The sequence below is a fragment of the Megalobrama amblycephala genome, linkage group LG7, assembly GCF_018812025.1.
Source record: "Megalobrama amblycephala isolate DHTTF-2021 linkage group LG7, ASM1881202v1, whole genome shotgun sequence".
Lineage (NCBI taxonomy): Eukaryota > Metazoa > Chordata > Actinopteri > Cypriniformes > Xenocyprididae > Megalobrama > Megalobrama amblycephala.
Window position 1 is genome coordinate 17,386,132 of NC_063050.1, and position 21,707 is coordinate 17,407,838.

The window sequence follows — 21,707 nt, forward strand, 5'->3', positions numbered from 1 at the left end:
TTATTATCAGTGTTGAAAACAGTTGTGCTGAATCATATTTTTATGTAAATCGTGATACATTTTTTCAGGATTATTTGAATTGAAAGTTCAAAAGAACAGCGTTTGCATGAAATTAGACATATTTTGCAACATTATACATTTCTGTACTGTCACTTTTGATCAATATAATGCATCCTTGCTGCAAAAAAGTATTAATTTAAATTTAATTTAATTTAAAATTTAACCCTAAACTTTTGAACACTAGCGTATGTATTTGATGTAAGGAATATTCCACATTCATGGAAGATCTGGAGAAAAAACATCTTGGATAAAATACTGATTGATTTGAATTTTCCAAAGAGAGGAAAGTTGTTCAACAATGGTTTGACAGAGGTTTTCTCAAGTGCATGATTTGTATGTTTTTGATCTGAATCGCTCGCGTTGCTTATCAGCGAGTCGTCTAATTAAGCATATATCATGTTGCCGTTTAAAAATTGGCGAGAAATTCAATTTTATTTACTCGCCAAAGCCAGTTTTTACTCACATTTGGCAACTGAACTTAGGATCCTGCTTGGCAGTGTTGCATATTCCTCTTTTTCGATTCATTCTGGATTCTGTCATCTGTCTGAGATTTGTTCAGTCACTAAAAGAGAGAAGATGCCCTGCCAAAAACATGCACACATACTCTTGAAATACCAATCAAGCAGTCGGTGTCCTGGCCAAGCCAAAGAATGCAGTGTGCATTAATTTGATTTGAGCAGAAAAATCCATCACATCGTGTGCCTGCTCTATCGCATATGTGTGTTGGAAAAATAGCTCTGGTTGGTTTGGCATGATGTGTCTCCTGTCAAACACACTTCACCAGGCCATCCAGGACACAATAATAGAGATATTTTCTTGTTCTGCTGTTTTCGGTTTGTTCTGGTGTGCTTCGGTTTTTTGTTTATCCTTTTTCTTGTCGTGTCTTATTGGAAATAAATGCTCATAGCCTCTTGCTACACTCCTCTGTTTTTGTTGGTGGTCTCTGTTCGGTGTGAGAAAGGCCAAAGGGGCTTTCCCGTCCACTGACTGATCTGATAAAGAGCGATAGACCGAAGAGAGGGAGTGACTGGGAGATTGAAAGGGGGAAAACCAAGATGTGACCCTGCCTGACTGCCTGCGAACTCTTAAGAGAATATGATTTTGAGACAACAAAACTGATACTGATTCTTCTCTCTCTCATTTTAACATTCATTTGACCCTTTTCTAAACTCTGTCCCCATGATAAACTCTGCCCCCCCTTACCGCTCGTTTTACAAAACTCCCTGTGATTCAGAATCGGTGAAAGCACAGTTTTCAGTAAAGCTTAAACTTTTCAGCAAAACTTTTTGCTTTTCTTTTTTTTGTGGCAGATATTTGTGAAATGTTAGTTCAATCATGATAACTCTCTGAATAGTTTTAGCATGTTATTGAATATGGCAGTGTTAATGTATTTGGTCTTGGCAAACTAGATCTGCTGCTTTCTACTGTTGATTATTGCTGCTGCAGATCAAGTATGGACTTGCTACTGCTAATAAATACACAGACATGTTGCTGTGAGCATATAAGATATGCTACTGTTGCAGAGACATCCATGAATCCCGTAGCAGATCTAGGCAGGTGGAGCTGGGGAGGTGGAGGGGTTCAGAGGATCTCTGATAGTGCGCTGCAGGACCAGTTTATGGCGAAAACTGAACCAGACTGTTTAAATGTTGAGCAAGAAATTTCATTGGCTGCAGGATCGGCAGAGGCCAATCAGCTTGTGCCGTGTGATAATGATATGATTGCTGCCGCCTTGCAGATTCCATGTAAAGGACCTTTAAGCCTGTGCCATCTAGAGTTTCATGACTGAACTAGATATTTTATTGATACAACTGTGCATATGTATTAAACATATTTTTAAATTTAGTAAAGTAGTTTTTAATGATTTTAGTTTTAGGTTACTGCTGCTAGAACAATACCAGATGAAAATAAGTGGCTCCTAACTAATGAAATAAATAAGTAAATGAAACATGAAATATTGATTTGAATTTAAATGATTCCATTACGTGAGTAGAAAGAGACCGTGGAGCCTTAAAATGACATGAAACAGGCAGAGGCATACAGTGCTGCTGGAATAGAAGGAGATTTTCTCATTGTTTGGCAAATGTGTGGTCCATGTGTTTTATTTTGGGGTAGAATGTCTGTGTATTTTGTGCATTCCTTCAGAAAATGCTGTTCGGTCTCAGTTTTGCTTTGATTGTGTGTGGGCACATTATAACATCTCTTTCTCTGGCTCTCTATAGCGGATAATGCCTGTCTGTCTGAGCCGTGTTTGAACGGAGGAAGTTGTGTGGAGTCCAGTCAGGGGTTTGAGTGTCAGTGTTCGCCGGGCTGGACAGGACCGTCCTGCAATATCAGTAAGCCTTCTCTACAACAGCTCAAACTGCTCAGATTTGCCTTCAGTCATAGGTCAGCAATTTTCATACTTGAAAAGAAATCGAGTTGACATTGAAAGAGAGCGCCAAGCCGTGTATAGAAACCAGAATATCATAGAGACTTGGAGGTGGGCTCGGGCCTGTAAAATTTGTACCACTCACAACACTCTAGTAACATGGCATGGGACAAGTACCCCTCTTATTTATGTCAGAAAATGTAAAAATCTGATTTTATGACAGTTTTCTCATTTGTTTCCTTTTTATTTTTCCTAAAGGGTAACATCTGAGACAAAGATATTATCCTGAAATGAAACATAACTCAGAACTTCAGAAGTCTTTTAAAACATGATGCAAATCTCCTTTGGGTTTTTCCTCTTCCTCAGATGAAGATGACTGCAGTCCAAACCCGTGCAATCACAGCGGTGTGTGCGTGGACCTGGTGGACGCCTTTAAATGCATCTGTCCGGCGCAGTGGACCGGAAAGACGTGTCTCATTGGTGTGTGTCTCTTCTTTACCCCTCTCTGTGCCTCCTCTCCAGCAGTGCGCCTTCCCCTCTCTTTCTTTGAGTCAGGGTGTGTTTGTCCAAAAATCCAATTTCCGTGGTAACCGAGTCCGCTTTGGAAGAATTTAAGTAACAGACCACCATGAGACCCCACCGCTGTTTCATACTAGAGTGCATTTACAGTCCATTAACACACACACACACATAGTCGTGCAAATTCTTCAGGGACGTTTGGCTGTATGTGAATCTGTCTGATTGTAATTTAGACTACGCTCATGCTGATTTCTTTTGTCATTTTTGGCCCAGATGCTAATGAGTGTGAGGAAAGCCCATGCATCAATGCCCATTCCTGCCGGAATCTGATTGGCGGATACTTTTGCGAGTGCCTCCCTGGTTGGACAGGACAGAATTGCGACATCAGTAAGTATTTCATGATTTCGAATTAAAGCAGTCAGAGACTGACTTCTTAGGGCCGGTTCACACAGAATGCATTTTTGCTGTTAAACATGAGGCGCAGGACAGTGGAATGAAAAAAGCGCAAGATCTAAAGATGCTTTTTTAAAAGTTGAACTACTTTTAATTTGAGCGCAGCATTTTTAGAATGCCGTGTCACGTGCAAGATGTTGCAAAAGACAAGCGTAACGGTTAAAGATGTCCGTCTAGTGCGTTTACATTGAAAAACAATGGAAAAGTAGTGCAGTAGAATGGAAAAACGCATTCAGTGTGAACGGCCCCTAAGGAGCTCTAAAAAAGGTCTGCATGTTCATGGTCAACAAGTGCGTTCTCGTGATATTTGTAAATTGTCTTTCTAAATGTTTCGTTAGCATGTTGCTAATGTACTGTTAAATGTGGTTAAATTTACCATCGTTTTTTACTGTATTCACGGAGACAAGACTGTCGTTATTTTCATTATTAAACACTTGCAGTCTGTATATTGCATAAACACAACTTCATTCTTTATAAATCTCTCCAACAGTGTGTAATGTTAGCTTTAGCCACAGAGCATAGCCTCAAACTCATTCAGAATCAAATGTAAACATCCAAATAAATACTATACTCACATGATCCGGCGCATGCATGCAACATGAATGACGAATATCTTGTAAAGAGCCATTTGAGTGTTATATTAGCTGTGTGAACTTTGTAAATGCACTGTATTATAGTCGAGAGCTTGGGGGGGCAGGGAGTGCACGATTTAAAGGGGCCGCAGCCTGAATCGGTGTATAGTAAATGATGCCCCAAAATAGGCAGTTAAAAAAAAATATTTAAAAAAATCTATGGGGTATTTTGAGCTGAAACTTCACAGACACATTCAGGGGACACCTTAGACTTATATTACATCTTGTAAAAGCTGGTTCTAGGGCACCTTTAACTAAAAGTTGTGATATTACTCAGTGTTGCTATTGTTAACTAAAATTAAAACTATTATATTTTTTAAATTTAAATAAAACTGAAATAAAATTTAAATGTTATATGACAAATTTAAACTTTAAAAGCTTTAACTTAAACTTATTTATTTCAGTTAGTTGCCAAGGTAAAGTACTAAAGTTGAAGTACTAAAATGACTAAGATTAAAATCAATTAAAGCTAAATAGAAATATAAAAAATGACAAAAGCACAAAATTACTAAAACTAAAATTTAAATGAAAACTGAAAATATAAAAAAATAATAGCTAATTAAAAATATTGAATATTATAATAGTATATAAATGATACTAAATAACACTAATATTGCTAAAATATTTTTGTGAATTTAGAAACATGACAGAAGGGTTAAGTGTGGGAAAAGGCAACATTAGTCCTTAGCAAGTTCATTGAAATGAATCAGTTCCAAAAAAGTGATTCACCAAATCATTTGAGTCATCATTCTGGTTTTCCTACAAATCCCAGTATGGCATTTGACCAAACTCCTCTACCATTTGCAGTACAGACATGAATGATAATACCTCAAATCATGCAGGTGGTTGAGAAGTTTTTTGTTGTTGTTGTTGTTGTTGTTGTTTCAAAGTGACCAAACTTATAATTTTGATCTGGCTGATGATAAACTGAGCGAAATGACTCCTGTAAACTTACGTTGATGGAGGAACTTGAGCAATATCTAGATACCAAAATATCAGACTTGGCAAACTGCTTTGTCATTTTTCTGTTAGTTTATTCAGTATTATAGATAATTCGATTAGCTTTCAGCTGCTAGAAGAGTCTAGTACTCTCTGCCTTCTCTGTTTTACCTTGATTAAACCCAACATTTTATGCTCTAAAATCAGTGTGTGGGAAATGCAAAAAGGTGTGCTAATATGGAGCCTAATGTTGCTTTCTTGGTATGATTTATGAAATGTGAACTGATATTTTGATGGATTACCCCCCGCAGACGTCAACGACTGCCATGGACAGTGTCTTAACGGAGGGCTGTGTAAGGTAAGGCCTCACATGTTTCCATTGGGTTTGGCAGATAAAGCCCCCCAGACTCTTTTTCTCCATGTCTACCGCTCCGTTTCTATCACCTCCATCCATTCTTGTTTAAAAATAGTAGAAGCTGAGTCATACTTTGGAGAATGTACATAAAGACAAAGTGGTCAAAAAGACAGAGTGAGTTTGTAAAACGATCAGATTACCATAAACATTCTTGTCTCCTGCCCTTGTCTCCTGTTCATTGTTTTTTTGCTCTTTTTGTATACTTTCTTCACTCGCTCTCAGCGCTGTAGTCCAGGCTGATACTTATACAGCTGGAATGCATTAGGACATTGTCTGAGCCAGTTAGCTATAAAAACACAGCGAGCAGAGACCTAATCAGTACTGACAATCCCATGTTTGATTTGATCTAATGCAACATGTTGTAATGGACTTTAGGATATTAGTCCCTTAGACTGCAAGAAAGGAAAATATCCTTACTAGGGGTGGGCAATATTGTTTTTGCAAATTTTGTTTTTCACAAAATTTTGTTGGATTTATGCTTAAAAGAAAAAAAATATTTGTCAGTGGGCTAAGAAAAATAAACTTCAAGATATATTCTATCAAAATATGTATTTTCTAAAAACAAGACTAAATAAGAACATAATAATATTATTATGATAATAATAATAATTATTATTATTAATATGAATACAATAATTATTTTACTATATAGCAAGTATGAATTATTATTATTAAAATATTATTACATTAAGTAAAATTAAGATAATCCATAAATTATTAAATAATATTACTAATTATTGTCATCACCACCATCATTATTATTATTAATAATAATAATTATTATTATTACTATTATAAATTTAATTTGACAAATTATTATTATTACTGTTATTTTAATATATAACAAGAATAAAAAAATACAAATAATTATTAAATATTAATTATTCTCAACATCATTATGAATAATTATTATTGTTATTAATGTTTACAATAAATATATTTATCATCTTAATCTATATGAAGTAATAATGATTATTATTTAATTTAATAATAATAATAATTATTATTATTATTATTTTATTATTTTTTATTACAAATATATAAATGATTAAATATTAATTATTGTCAACATTATTATTATTATGAATAATAATAATCATTACTATTGTTATTAATGTTGACAATAATGCTTATCTTAATCTGTTTGAAATAATAATAATTATTATTATCATTATTTAAAATAATAATAATAATTATTATAATTATTATTATTATTATTTTAAATAATAATAATTAATAATAAATAAATAACTATAATTATAATAATTATAAATTAATAAATATATATATATATATATATATATATATATATATATATATATATATATAAATTATTAAACAATATTATTAATAATTATTGTCATCATTATTGTTATTAATGTTGATATTCTGTATTAAATAATAATAATAATAATAATTTTATTATTAAATTTCACAAATTATTATATTATTTTACTGTATAACAAGAATTAAGAAAATATATAAACAATATATATTATTAAATAATATTATTAATAATTATTGGCATTATTATTACTACTATTACTATTATTATTATTATAATCATTATTATTAATGTTGACAATAATTATTTAATAATTATCTTAATCAGTATGAAATAATAATAGTTATAATTATTCAATTTTACAACATGTTATTATTATTATTATTATTATTATTATTAATGGTATTATGATAAATATAATATAGCGTTATGCCGCCCAGTCCTAACGTGTGTCTCCCTCTCTGTCTCTCTCTCAGGATCTGGTCAGTGGATATCGATGTCTGTGCGCTCCAGGCTTTGCAGGTGAACATTGTGAACGAGACGTGGACGAGTGCGCTAGTCGACCCTGTCTCAATGGTGGACGCTGTCAGGACGGTGTCAACGGATTCCAGTGCTTGTGTCCACCTGGTTTCTCAGGCGTCACGTGTCAGGTGAGCAATACACACTCACACCTTTATGTTTCATGTGGTCTTTTATGTTATTAAATAAATGTGGCAATACTGAATCAACACACACAAAATGACTTAAGCAGGTGTAAGAGTCTGTGTTGTCTGTGTGATTTTGTCTTCAGCTGGACATAGACTACTGTGAAAGCGGCCCGTGTCAGAACGGAGCACAGTGCTTTAGTTTGGCCTCAGATTACTACTGTAAATGTCCGGAAGATTATGAAGGCAAAAACTGCTCCCAGCTCAAAGACCACTGCCTCATCACACCATGTCAAGGTAGGTTACCCAGAAGATTTGTGTATATCGACTTATATTAATGACGAGACAGCCATATAATTTAATATTCATTCATTTGAAGATCACCTGTTTGAAACAGTGACTGACGCTAGTGGTGCAGAAATGACACACTTCAGCTTTAAGGAACTAGTGAATTAGTGTATAGTTTGGAAGAGAATCTTATGCAGCAGTAGGTGAGGGTTGGAGACTCGTAAACCTGAGCTAGTTGAAGATATCCATGTTAGTCCTAGACCATATACTCTAGGAGTCCTGATGTCTCCAGCTTTATTGAGTGCTAATCGGCGCTCTCAGACTCCAGATCTCGACCCTCATGTGTGGGACTGTAAGATTATCTGCTTGGGCGCATACTGAGGTTTTAATGGGCTCTCGAAATAGAAGTCGAGTCTTTTTTAGTCAGCGCGGCCGTAAGACTATCCCCATCTCAAGGCCGCGCTGCGTTTGATGCCGTGCCATTGTGTACGCCGTAGCGTTGGCGATTGCTAACTCTAATCTATTGGTCCCCCGGCCTGTTTCACCATGGTAACAGCTAAGATATCGTTACATGATGCATATGCTAACCCAAAGTGAGCTTACAGAGAGGGGAAAACCCCCCGCTAGTCAGACTACATGACGACTTTGCTAATTCTTAGCATGCCGCTAACTGCTTTCATCATATTTGTCAGTGTGAAAGGGATATTTTGATGGAGACAGGGTTCCCACGGTCATGGAAAACTAAATTCATTTGATTTTACAGGCCTGGAAAAGTCATGCTACTATTTTTCTAAATTTCTTGTTTTGTATTTTTTTTAACTTTTTGCTTCTGAAATTAATTTATCTACATAATTAAACACTTTTACATGTGAAATTATGTAATTATTATTATTTATTACTAATTATTTATTAATTAATTTATTTATTTTGCTTTGTGTTGGTGATGGGTATTACCACTAAAAGAAAAAAGAGAGAAAGTAAGAGAAAGTAGAAGGAAAAATGAGGAATAACTATTGGTAAAAAATATTATGTTTTTAAAGGAAATGTTCACTTGTATAATTGTATGATTATTGTAATTATTGTATAATAATTAAATGTGCTTGAAATGAAAGACATAATAAAGTATAAAAAAATGACATGAATTTATCTTATTTAGATATCTAAAACAAGACTAAATAACAAAATACTTATATAATAATTATGAAATTATATTATTAATGATTATTAATAATATTAATTATTTTGATCATTATTTTACTGTATAGCAATTAAGAATTAAAAATAATATTAATAATAATAATTATTATTTTAATGTAAAACAAGTAAAAAAATGTAATTGTTAAAATATTTAATTTTTAAATAATATTATATTATTATAAACAACAATATTATTCTTACTAATAAGTATAATGATAAAAAAATATTATTTATTATTAAAATTATTATAATAAATAATTATTATTGTTCATTAGTAATATATTATAACATAAGTATCACGATTATATATTATTAAATAATAATAATAATTATTATTATTATTATTATTATTATTATTATTATTATTATTATCATTAATGTCTACAATCTTAATCAGTATGAAATAATAATGATACTACTAATAATATCCTGCCGGTAAATGTAGCTAAAACCAGCATCTGATGGTTTTATTTGGTTTCTAGCTGGTGTAAATTGTTGATCATCTGATCTACTAGTTGGTGGACCTGATTTTGTTCTAGTAGACCATCTTGGTCAAGTTAGATTACCAAACCACCTAGAACCTGCAACAACCAACTCCAAAAACCAACATAAGCTGCTATGACTTCGAGATGGCATAATTATTAATTTTTCACAGACTTGTCATGTAGTCGTCCATTCATGTGTGCAGTCTGGGTTGTACCGAAAGGACTCTCGATAACTCTCGATGTCCTTGTTGTTTCCACAGTGATTGACAGTTGCACGGTTGCCGTGGCGTCTAACAGCACTCCAGGCGGCACGCGACTCATCTCCTCTAGCGTTTGTGGTCCTCACGGTCGCTGTCGAAGTCATGCCGGTGGGCATTTCAGCTGCGAGTGTCAGGAGGGATTCACCGGGACGTACTGCCATGAGAGTAAGCGCGATGTTCAGCGGTGTTTGTGTTCTTTCTATCTTCCAGAGTTTTAACATCTTTTCTCTCACTCTTTACTTTCAGACATCAATGACTGTGAAAGTAGTCCCTGCCGCAACGGCGGCACTTGCATTGATAAAATCAACACTTACCAGTGTATCTGTGCTGATGGATGGGAGGGACCCAACTGTGAGACCAGTGAGTTCATGAGTTATTTGGAAATCGTAATGCAATCCAAAAACGTCTCTAATTTCTCTAATTATATTTAGCACTAAAACATTGTTTGTTTCTAAAACAGACATTGACGACTGCAGCATGAATCCCTGTCGGGACCGAGGAGTGTGTCGTGATCTGGTCAATGACTTTTACTGCGAGTGCAAAAACGGCTGGAAGGGAAAGACCTGTCACTCACGTAAGCCCCACCTCCTCATTTGCATACCATTGACTTTGGGCTAGAACATTTAAACTAACAAAATTATATTCAAAAATAAAAGATTTCGTAAACCAAACAGCCATTGTTGTCAGTAGATTCAAAATGTTTAATGTGCGAACTAAAATACAGTAATTACAGTGTTAAAAATACAGTGTTGTTTTAGTATCATCGAGATGCTATTACTGTTTTTTTTAATTGGTTTGGTTTTTATTTTTGTATTTTCTGTTATCATTTTAATTTAAATTTTTTGTTGTGATTTTATAGTTTTTATTCAGTTTTATTTTTTTAGTTTAGTTTTAATTTAATTATTTTAGTACATCAAGTTAAACTAAATGAAAATGTAAAATATTGCCTTGGCCGATAGCTGAAATAAAATAAGTTTATTTTTTATATTTTATTTTATTTCAGTTAACGTTGATTATCTTTTAACTAATCTTAGTTTTAGTTAAGTAAAATAACCCTGTTTTTTTTTTTTTTTTTTGCAAAAATAATATTTTAACTTTTAATTTAATCTTTAAAAATATATTTTATATTTTAATTTAATTCTTAATTGAATTTAATCTTTAATAATATTAATAATATATTTATATTAATTTATATAACAATATTTATATAATTTTATATAACAATTTAATGTACAAAAAATAAATACAAAATAATATAATAACAACAAAAAATGTACCATTTTCATGTATGAAATAGCATACAAAGAGTTCCCTGAACATTTCAGGGCTGTCAAACGATTAATCACGATTAATCGCATACAAAATAAAAGTTTGAGTTTTCATAATATATGTGTGAGTAATGTGTGTAAATAATATGTATATATAAATACACACAAATTAATGTATATATTTAAGAGAAATATGTTATTTATGTACAAAAAAAATTTATATATAATATAAATTATATAAAAATATAAATAAATACATATACTTGTAAATATTTCTCAAATATATACATGGATGTGTTTGTATTTACATATACATAATAATTACACACAGTACACCCACATATATTAGGCAAACTCAAACTTTTATTTTGTATGCGATTAATCGTGATTAATCGTTTGACAGCCCTATTTCTGAGTGATGATGCAAATGAATCACTGAATCAGAGTTTGAATCAGTTCATTTAAATGAACAGTTTGAATATCATTCATAGAAATGAATCACACTTTCTGACTAAATCAGAGACACTTTTATCTTTGTCCTTACGTTCTCATAGTTGCGAGACATGGAAGGATCGCAGTCTAATAAATTGTGATATTCATGATGTTGCTTAATTTTTTATGGGCAGCAAAATCATCGCAAATATATTGTACGTTTATCTGAAGCAGTCAGTTTGTCTGAAAGCTGATTTCTTGTCGTTTATAGGCGAGAGCCAATGTGACGAGGCCACTTGTAACAACGGGGGCACGTGTTCAGACGAAGGCGACTCGTTTAAGTGTACGTGTGCTTCTGGATGGGAAGGCGCTACCTGTAATATAGGTGAGCAGCTGATGACCTGAATGACCTTTTTTGTGAGCTGGGCTCTGAATCAGTTATAATGAAAGATTTTTATCCTTCACTCTTTAGCAAAGAACAGCAGCTGCCTGCCGAACCCCTGTGAGAACGGAGCCACGTGTATCGTCACAGGTGACAGCTTCACCTGTGTCTGCAAAGAAGGCTGGGAGGGGCTCACCTGCAGCCAGAGTACGGCAAAACTTCCTGTTCCACTTCCTTACTACTTCCTGTCTTGACTCCTGTCTACCTCCTGTTTCCAACTCTCACCTACTGCTGCTTAAGGTTCTCTTCCAAACTATATACTAATTGGATAGTTCCTTAAAGCTGAAGTGTGTCATTTCTGTGCCACCAAAATAATGACTGACCTTATCAACAAATGACTTACTGGTAGTTGTCTCTGCATATTACACTGGGATAGAAGGAAGTATTTTAATGTAAAAGAATGACACACATCACCTTTAACTTTAGTTGCAGACCCAAACAGAATCTGCACCGCAGAACTCCAGGTTTTCCCAAATAAAGACGGAAAATGTCTTAAATAGTCCACGGATTCTGTCTGTGCCTGTTTAGTAGTTTCAGCTCAAATATCACTGGCAGACGTAACTTTGATGAATGATTGTTCAGGTGGGATTATGATCTGCTATGTAACTATGGTAACGAAATTGCGACTGTTGACATGGTGATTTCACTCCAACAAGAAGAGTTTTTTCATGATTGTTTTTTATCTGTTTTCAGTCTGTAATAACAAAATGTTTGATGTTTTGTTTTACAGATTCCAACGATTGCAACCCACAGCCATGGTAAGCCTAATTCTTACTCAACATTGCAATTGTGTTGCTGCCTTCAAGTCAAGTTGGATTTTATTTTATTTTATTTTACTTTCTGAACTTAATTAAGTTGTAATTAAAGAAAAATGATCAAGTTTTTATTTTGATCATTAACTGTACAATTTAGTTTATACATATTTTGTGTATTGTTTATGAAGAATTGTGATAAATTTTACCAGACAATATTACAAGCAAAGTCCCTTTAAGACAAGTCATTTCACTCGGCGGCCATCTTTGAAACGCCTCTCGGGCATCCTGGGCATCATGCAATCTCTTTGAATGGGGAAACATCAAATTCTCCAAAGCTGTTCGCCAACCTTACGATAAAATTTCATATTTGAAATCACCAATGAAATCTAACAACAACCGGCTCATAAATTTAGTTTTTAAACACTCGAATCATGACACAAAAACTGTATTTTTCAGGCTGGATCAAGCTAATGCGCATGTGCAGACCTAAATGCGCATCTCTTCGGAGGCACGCGTCTGACTGTTTCTATAGAAACCGGTGATTCTAGCGGCCGCTGAAGTGACGCGATGACTTTACCAGTCAGCGATTGGCTCATTTAGAAGGCGGGACTTATTCCGCCATATTGCGCGTTACACTTTCTCCCATTCAAAACAATACGAGTGACACGTCTTGTGTTATTCTATAGTCTTTGTTATAATCTAGCCTGTTTATGAGGTGACTGGCTTGCATGACGAAACTACTTTTCCCATCATCCTCTGTGTGTGCATAGAAAAAATACACAAAGCATCCAGTTAATAAATAAATATTTAAATTAATTAAAATAATATTTTCATACAAAATTATATATCTTTTTAAAATATTTATTCTAAATTAATTATATATTTATTTATTTTTTTGAAATGTGAAATAAATAAATTCTGACAAAAATTATGCACTTACGTATTTGACGTCCAAACTTTCTCTGGAGGACTTGAATGCAGCATGTGTCCTGTTGAACTTTGACCCCTTATTTCATCACGTGTATCATTTTCGTGCAGCTATAACAGCGGTTCGTGTGTGGACGGTGATAATTGGTACCGCTGTGAGTGTGCCAGTGGATTCGCAGGGCCAGACTGTCGCATCAGTGAGTGATTAATGACACTTTATCTAATGAATACAATATATATATAGTATAGTCAAGATGGTGATTTTACAGTAATGTTGTTGTCTAAACACGTGCGTCTCACCCTACAGACATCAATGAGTGCCAGTCATCTCCCTGTGCGTTCGGTTCCACATGTGTCGATGAAATTAACGGCTACCGCTGCCTGTGTCCCCCCGGCAGGACCGGGTCCAGGTGTCAGGAAGGTACGCGGCCCAGACTACAACTCCCATTATTCATGCTTGCTGTTTAATTAACATGAATATTATTAGTCGTGATTGCTATTGCTTAAACAGTGTTTGAGGTTCTTCAAATCCCTAATCCTAAACCGTTGTGCTACAGACACCTCAAATCATGCATTTATTAGGGGAACTTTTTTGTCCCTTAGGAAATAATTTTAATGTAATTCATTTATTTTTTGTTCTAGATTTAAATGATATATATTTGTACTGTGACTATTGTGTTAATGTTATTGTTATTTTTTTAAATCATGATCTCAGAATAGGTTTGTTAGGTGTCATTAACGAAACCCTTAGTATTTTAATTTTAATTATTTTTAAATTCAATAATTTTAGTATTTTAATAGTAATTTTAATTACAAATCAATCCATTTATTTGTATTTTTCATCATTACCATCACAAATTGAAGGTGGATGTGCGAAAAATGTTAAATGTTAAACATAAATGAACCATAATTTGAAGAAGTTAAATTTTTCAAGATTTCAAATAGCCAAAGTGGCCCTAATTAAAGAATAAAAAGTGTAAATTTCACTTAATTTTTAAAATGGCTTGTTTTTTCTCTCAGTCACCGGACGTCCGTGTGTGGCTGGAGGTCGGATTGCTGTAGATGGGGCAAAGTGGGCCGAAGACTGCAACACCTGTTACTGTCAGAAGGGGATTGTCACCTGTACTAAGGTGTGTGTTGTAGCTGTTGTTTAATTGTTGACAGTTAATAGTCATTGCTATCTTACAATACTTACACTTCCTTCGTCTCGTCATCAGCTGTGGTGCGGCCCTAAACCTTGCCGTATGCTTGGCTCTGGACGAGGCGACTGTCCGCTGGGTCAGCTGTGTGTGGCGTTACGTGAAGAGCAGTGTTTCGTGAAGCCCTGCTCGTCACAGGGCGAGTGCTGGTCTGCTCACCGGCCGGCCGTTCGTGCACGCTGTCACCCCGAGAGCGACTGCGCCAACGTCACCTTCACCTTCAACAAGGACACCATGCCACAGGTGAGGCCACTGAGACTGACAGTCAGAGTTTGTGATGGGGTTGCATATATTCGATTAATGCACTCATATTAAAATGTTTTGTTGTTATATGATGTCTGTAACGGGTGTATGCTTTGGCTCTCAGGGAGTGACGGTGGAGCAGGTGTGTCGTGAGCTGAGACATCTGTATGTGACGAAGAATGTTTCGACTGAGTTTTCCATCTCTATGACCTGTGAACTCTCCTCGGCTGCCAATAACGAGATCCATGTGGCCATTGTAAGTGATCTAACGCAGTATTTAATTGGCTAGAAATTACTTTTTGTAAGTGCAGTTTCTATAAAATATTTTAATATCCTTATAGTAATAAAGAACGACTGGAAAAATCATTGAATTTCATTGTTTTTTTATATTAATTTCTTTATGGGTGTGACACACAAACCCGCTTCCCCTCACTCACTCGTTTCATTTGCTCTTGATGAATATTGTTGGTGTTACAGGGCTTGAATTTCGCTGTGGGATTGCACATATTGCACATAATTTTATTAATTCGTGCAGATTTTGTTCTCACACCCAAAGTGCATGCACATAAAGCCAACTCTCAGTACTAAATTGAGATCTTTTTTGCAGCTTATCGTGTTCACGCAAACACAGTCAGTTATGTTTTAAGTGAATGTAAAGAGTTGAGAAAGAAAACGCATGAGTAACAGTATAATGGATCTGTGCGTCAGGTCTTAAAGTGACAGCAGCCTAATTTACCAAATTATGAAAATTATGAAATAACTTTTTTTAACACCCATGCTGTTAATTCTGCTGTACTTTTCAGCAGCTTGAGTTGTAAAAAGAAAATAAAACCATCTAGGTCAGAATTGTTTTGTTTTTTTTAAAGTTGCATTTATATATTGTGTTTTCCAGCATGTGACTGAGGATGGCATTCACGGAAGAGTTCCTGTTAAAGAGATCACGGACAGCATCATCGATCTGGTGAGCAAACACAGCGCGAACAGCACCATCATCGGCTCCATCGCTGAGGTCCGCGTGCAGCGCAGACAACCGCAAAACCCCAACGGTGAGACCCGACAGGAAGTTCTTAAACCTTACAAGAAGTAGCCATTTGTCAAAATGATGGATCCTCTGATTGGATCTTGAGATAAATATTGAGATATAAACTACCCATCAAAAGTTTAGGGTGAGTGAGTTTAAAGAAATTAATACTTTTATTCAGCAAGGAAATTTAGAATGCTAAAAAAACATTTCAATTTCATATAAACGCTGTTCTTTTGAACTTTCTATTCATCAAAGAATCCTGAAAAAAAAAAGAAAGTATCACGGTTTCCACAAAAATATTAAGCAACACAACTGTTTCAACATTGATAACAATAAGAAATGTTTCTTGAGCATCAAATCATCATATTAGAATGATTTCTGAAGGATCATGTGACACTGAAGACTGGAGTAATGATGCTGAAAATTCTGTTTTGATCACAGGAATAAATTACATTTTAAAATATATTCACATGGGAAACAGTTATTTTAAAAATTGTAATAATATTTCACAATATTTCTGTTTTTTGATAAAATAAATGCAGCCTTGGTGAGCAAAAACATTGCAAAATCTTACAGACTCCAACCTTTAAATGGTAGAGTGTGTGTGTGTGTGTGTATATACATATATATGTATATATAAAATATGTATAACAATTTTGAATTACATGAGATGTCTGGTTTTGTTGCTATTCAATTTAATAACGAATAAATAAACACTAAATGCTTTGCACACAATGAGGGGATGTAATATTTTGCCAGCTTGTTTTTATTAATCCATTTTCATTGGTTCTCTCAATCTCATTCAGTAGACTACTTGGTGCCACTGCTGGTTTCCATAGTGACGGCGTTCTGGGTTTTGGCCCTGGCGTCGGTGTTCCTGTGGTGTGTGCGGCATCGACGCAAACAAAGCTCCAGCCCCACTGCCATCAACCCCGCCACCCCCTTCTCCACAGGAAGCGCAGAAGAAATCACGGTGAACAACGCTCGCGAGCAGCTCAACCAGATCAAGAACCACATCGAGAAGAACGCGTCTAACAGCAGCCTGCCAGGAAAAGAGCTCCACTGTGACGACAAGAACACCGTCAACGCCAAAATCAGGACGCATTTCACGGAATCCGCCAGACTAGCGCAGGACGACTCCAACAAGCGGCTGCAGAAGGCGCGCTTTCCACGCCAGCCGGCCTACATGTTGGTGGACAGAGACGACAGGCTCGGCTCCAACAGCACGGATGGAAAAAATCCACACTGGACTAATAAACGCGACAACAGAGACCTGGAGTCGCAGCACAGAGCTCCGGATTCACAGCAAAGAGATCTGGACACGCAACACAGCTTGCACAAAATGGAGTTTATCGTATAACAATCATTGACGACGTCTCAGAAGATCAAAGGATAGCAAATGAATCAAAAAGCTTATTGTTGACTGTGACGACAAGTCCGGACAGTATTTGTTCAGACGTTACGGTGAAGTGGACCACAGGCAGGTCCGTTTTCTTTTTATGTGCGTCAGTCAGAGCCTGAAGACGTTAACCTGTGCAGAACTTCTTGCCTGAAACACAAAACCTGAACGAGAACGCAATTGGCCAAAATCTGCTAATTGCGCAAATCTTGAAGCAAAAACATGCCCAGGTCACATTTCACCCCAGAATTCATAGACATTATGACATTATTTTAATGACAATTAAGCACATTTGTCTCCCAAATTCTCATTATTGTAATCTTTTTTTTTTTTTTATAATACTGCAGTTTCATATAGTTAAAAATTACTGTAATACTAGGATTTTTTTATGTGAATCAGCATAAATGTAGGGTACATTTACACAACAACGATGTACTAGAAATGGAAATGTTTTTCATTTGCGTTTTTGAAAAGTTTAACGTACAGACACAGATCTGCGAAAATGATTAAAAACGCTGTATTATTCATGCCAGGCCAGTAGATGGAGATGTCACTTTGTAAAGAAACACTACGCGCCTATAGACTGAACACGTAACATGCATGCGCACACAAATTTTTGTTTTTGTAGTTTACATGGAGACGATAACGGTATCGTTTTCAAAAACTTGCACTTTGAAACACGTTTTCAAAAGTTTGCGCTTTCAGGACTCCAAAACGCCGTTTTCGCGTTAATGAACGGCCAAAACACATAAAAAGTTTTACGTTTTTAGTTAAAAATGGTGTAGTGTAAATGCCCCCTAAAGGCAGAACACAATACATTTTACAATAAAAATTTACAGTAATTTAAATTATGGTTGAATTTTGCTGGGTTTTTTTGCATTGTGGAAATGAGAATTACAGGGTAATGTGCTTAAACTCTATAGTGCTAAATATAGGTTGTAAAAAATATAGTTTCTTTTCACTTTCTTATGACTTTGGGATGAAATTAGCCATGGAAATGCTCCTGAGGATTTCGTGAGTATCACCCAATCGTCGAGCTGAACGGCATGTGCAGATTGTATTAAATTTTAGAACTTAATGCACCAGAAATAGCTTGTGAATCATTTCCAAAAATCAGTGATTACTGGTGCATCATGTGCTTGAAGATTGTATTTAAATCCAATTTATTGGGTTCTTGACTGGATTTTATTTTCCCGCTCTTTCCAGCAGTTCATTTTTATTTATTCTGCTCTCTTTTTTTTTTCTTCTTCTTCTTTTTTTACATGTGTACAGTCATGCTTAGAAGTTACTGTCTATATGAAGAAATTCACTGTCAATTTAGATGTTGTATAGATGACTTTGTACATATTTTCTAATTAATCATTGTGTATATTTGATTTATTAACTTAATAATCGAGAGCCTATCGTTTGTTTTTATTTATATGCATTGTTTAGGTTTGATAATGTGACCGCTTGTGTCTGACCTTTGTATTTTTGGATGGAAAATATTGTCTCTTGTTTCTGAAATGCCAAAATAATAGTTTATTTTTGAAGAATAGCTTGTTTATTTGTGTCTAAATCCAGAATGCAATGTGCAATGTCTGTTAAGAAAACGTGCATGGCTTGTGTTTGTAATGTCCTGAGACGTAGGCTAGATGGGTTTCCCATCTAGTATTGATGCAGATACACTTTTCTAGATGTTATGACTTTAAAACCATTCCTGAACATTTTTTAGCATATTTTCTGCTCATAGCTGTGTTTAATGAATTTGGCTGCCCAGGATATCAAACAACACTTGTTTAGAGTTTTCTGATAAACCACAGTATTCAAATGAACCAAAACGTCTAAAGGGAACGAACAGTATTAGAAGTGCAATGTAATATGAAATATGAAGAAAACAGAAATGAATGTGATAAGCAAGACAAACATGAAATCAAAATCATTTTAGTAGACCATTTTTATTAATTGTACAATACAATAAGACTGTGGGGCTTTTCTGCTTCGGTCCCACTTGCAATCTGTGTTACTACTGCCATGTTGTCTAGTTCATTTTTTGAGTTTGTTCAATTCCTTTAATTGTATATTTCTTGTGTTTGTCTATGAAAAAGCAGAGCCATGAAAACAAATCATCCTGGGGTTTGTCAAAACTTTTATTTCGATTTTCATTCAGTTGTTGACATTTGGATCCATTAAATCAAATAAAATTTCACTTGAATGTTTTGAATTTAGGAATTTGATTTTTCTTTTTTGTGTGTCAAAAAAATATATATTTATTAAATAATTTGTATAATAATTTTAAAGCAAACTCTATGGTGTAAATACTAATCCTAAACTGTCCATTATACCTTTAAAAATACAACAGCAAGCCATAGTGAGGTCTGATTTGTGAGTGAATCATTCTTTGTTTTGGTTCATTTAAATGAATCAGTTGAATGGGTTCACAAATTGGTCTGAATGATTCATTGAGTGATTTTTTTTTATTTATTTTTTTTAAATCCAGTATTTACAAACTATTGATGAAAAAATAATGAAAATTCATTGATCAAAAAGTGAAGGAACTCTTCAAATGCTGATATAAAACAAATCTATATTAGTACTGTCAAATCGATTAATCGTGAGTAATCGCATCTAACATAAAAGTGTGTGTGTGTGTGTGTGTGTGTGTGTGTGTGTGTATATATATATTTACATATATACACATATAGTTACAAACGTTTATGTTAGATGCGATTAATTGCAATTAATCGATTCAACAGCACTAATCTATATGGAATTTAAAGTTTTAAGTGTATCAAATGTAGCTTATGAAACAAATGGTGTGTGACCTCTTGCTTAGTTCTGAGAATATTGTAAACATTTCCTTATTTATGCACGATTTAAATGTAACCCAGGGTCTGAATTGTAGGTCTGACATGGTGGACACAGCCGTAACCGTCCCAACAGGGTCCACATTGTGTGTGGCTAGACGTTCAGCTGAGCGCGGCGGGTGGGCGACCATGTGAGACAGGTTATGAAAGCCCTTCACACTGTCTCTCTCTCTCTGCTGTCGTGGGAAAGCTGAAGATGCGCACCAAAATAGACGGCATGAGACGCGTTTGTCTAACGTGTTTGCAAAGGCATTGCACAAAGAACGTCTTCTTCTAGATCTCCACCTCCAATCAGCTTTTCTTTGAAAACCGCGCAGTGACCCCTTTCTCAACAGGCCTGATTCACTGAAGCATTGAACACGTGCAAAACTGTTTTTCTGGAGCTAAAGTGACTGACATGCACTGATCATTAATCATGTCACTGAAAAGACATATAGAGAAAGTAGTTGGACATCGAAGACATTTAAAAATATATGCATGGCACTGAGTTAGATAATATCAAACCATGAGGTATTTGTTTTTAAGAAAGGTAGCACAAGCCCACTTTTTATAGGTTTAAACACCCCATGTCATCTAAATTTTTTTTAGTCATGTCTTCTAGCTTTATTGGCATCTTGTAATTCTAAAAAAACTCACTTTTAGCACAGATGCACATTTACAATCTCGTGAAAAAAAACACTATATACACTATATTGCCAAAAGTTTTGCGACGCCTGCCTTTACGTGCACATGAACTTTAATGACATCCCATTCTTAATCCGTAGGGTTTAATAGTTGGCCCACCCTTTGCAGCTATAACAGCTTTATCAAGGTTTAGGAGTGTGTTTATGGGAATTTTTGACCATTCTTCTAGAAGCGCATTTGTGAGGACGGGCACTGATGTTGGCGAGAAGGTCTGGCTCACAGTCTCCGCTCTAATTCATCCCAAAGGTGTTTTAGCGGGTTGAGGTCGGGACTCTGTGCAGGCCAGTCAAGTTCCTCCACACCAAACTCGCTCATCCGTGTCTTTATGGACCTTGCTTTGTACACTGGTGTGCAGTCATGTAAGAACAGGAAGGGGCTGTCCCCAAACTGTTCCTACAAAGTCGGGAGCATGAAATTGTCCAAAATGTCTTGGTATGCTGAAGCATTAAGAGTTCCTTTCACTGGAACTAAGGGGCCAAGCCCAATATATATATATATATATATATATATATATATATATATATATATATATATATATATATATATATACACACACACACACACACACACACACATATATATATACACACACACACACACACACACATATATATATACACATACATCACTACACAAGACCCTTAGCAACCACTCTTAGCAACGTAAACCGTTTGTTCTCAGCTCAGCTTGTTCATTGAAGCTTACTGTATTATATAGAACTAGAAGAGTATTGTGAGAAAAAGATAAGTGAGCGCGTTTATTACCTGCATTCAGATTTAGCATTTTTAGTCTTTTAGTCTAGTCATTTAGTCTTTTTAATGTAAACGTCTTCGCTACTGACTGACACACTCATAAAGACAGTCTTTGCCGCCATCTAATGGTGTAATAATGTAACTTCTGTTGCTGTTCACGGTCGGGGACTATTTTTTCCGGCGGAAGG

The 21,707-nt window shown here is 35.1% G+C and overlaps 1 protein-coding gene across 3 annotated transcripts in view; it reads left to right on the forward strand.

Moving 5' to 3' along the window:
- Window positions 1-19,444, forward strand: part of jag1a (jagged canonical Notch ligand 1a) — a 31,761-nt gene extending 12,317 nt beyond the window's left edge. The window contains exons 8-26 of one of the 3 annotated variants that reach the window (XM_048196226.1): window positions 2,283-2,396; window positions 2,798-2,911; window positions 3,224-3,337; window positions 5,286-5,332; window positions 7,151-7,324; window positions 7,465-7,615; window positions 9,549-9,713; window positions 9,795-9,908; window positions 10,009-10,122; window positions 11,520-11,633; window positions 11,721-11,837; window positions 12,421-12,448; window positions 13,484-13,569; window positions 13,680-13,793; window positions 14,393-14,502; window positions 14,590-14,814; window positions 14,939-15,070; window positions 15,707-15,860; window positions 16,645-19,444. In XM_048196226.1, coding sequence (XP_048052183.1) covers window positions 2,283-2,396; window positions 2,798-2,911; window positions 3,224-3,337; window positions 5,286-5,332; window positions 7,151-7,324; window positions 7,465-7,615; window positions 9,549-9,713; window positions 9,795-9,908; window positions 10,009-10,122; window positions 11,520-11,633; window positions 11,721-11,837; window positions 12,421-12,448; window positions 13,484-13,569; window positions 13,680-13,793; window positions 14,393-14,502; window positions 14,590-14,814; window positions 14,939-15,070; window positions 15,707-15,860; window positions 16,645-17,198 — 2,741 coding nt within the window. In that variant the 3' untranslated portion in view covers window positions 17,199-19,444. The remainder of the gene's footprint in view (window positions 1-2,282; window positions 2,397-2,797; window positions 2,912-3,223; window positions 3,338-5,285; window positions 5,333-7,150; window positions 7,325-7,464; window positions 7,616-9,548; window positions 9,714-9,794; window positions 9,909-10,008; window positions 10,123-11,519; window positions 11,634-11,720; window positions 11,838-12,420; window positions 12,449-13,483; window positions 13,570-13,679; window positions 13,794-14,392; window positions 14,503-14,589; window positions 14,815-14,938; window positions 15,071-15,706; window positions 15,861-16,644) is intronic. The other 2 variants (XM_048196227.1, XM_048196228.1) reach the window with 2 other exon arrangements.
- The last annotated feature ends 2,263 nt before the right edge of the window (window positions 19,445-21,707 follow it).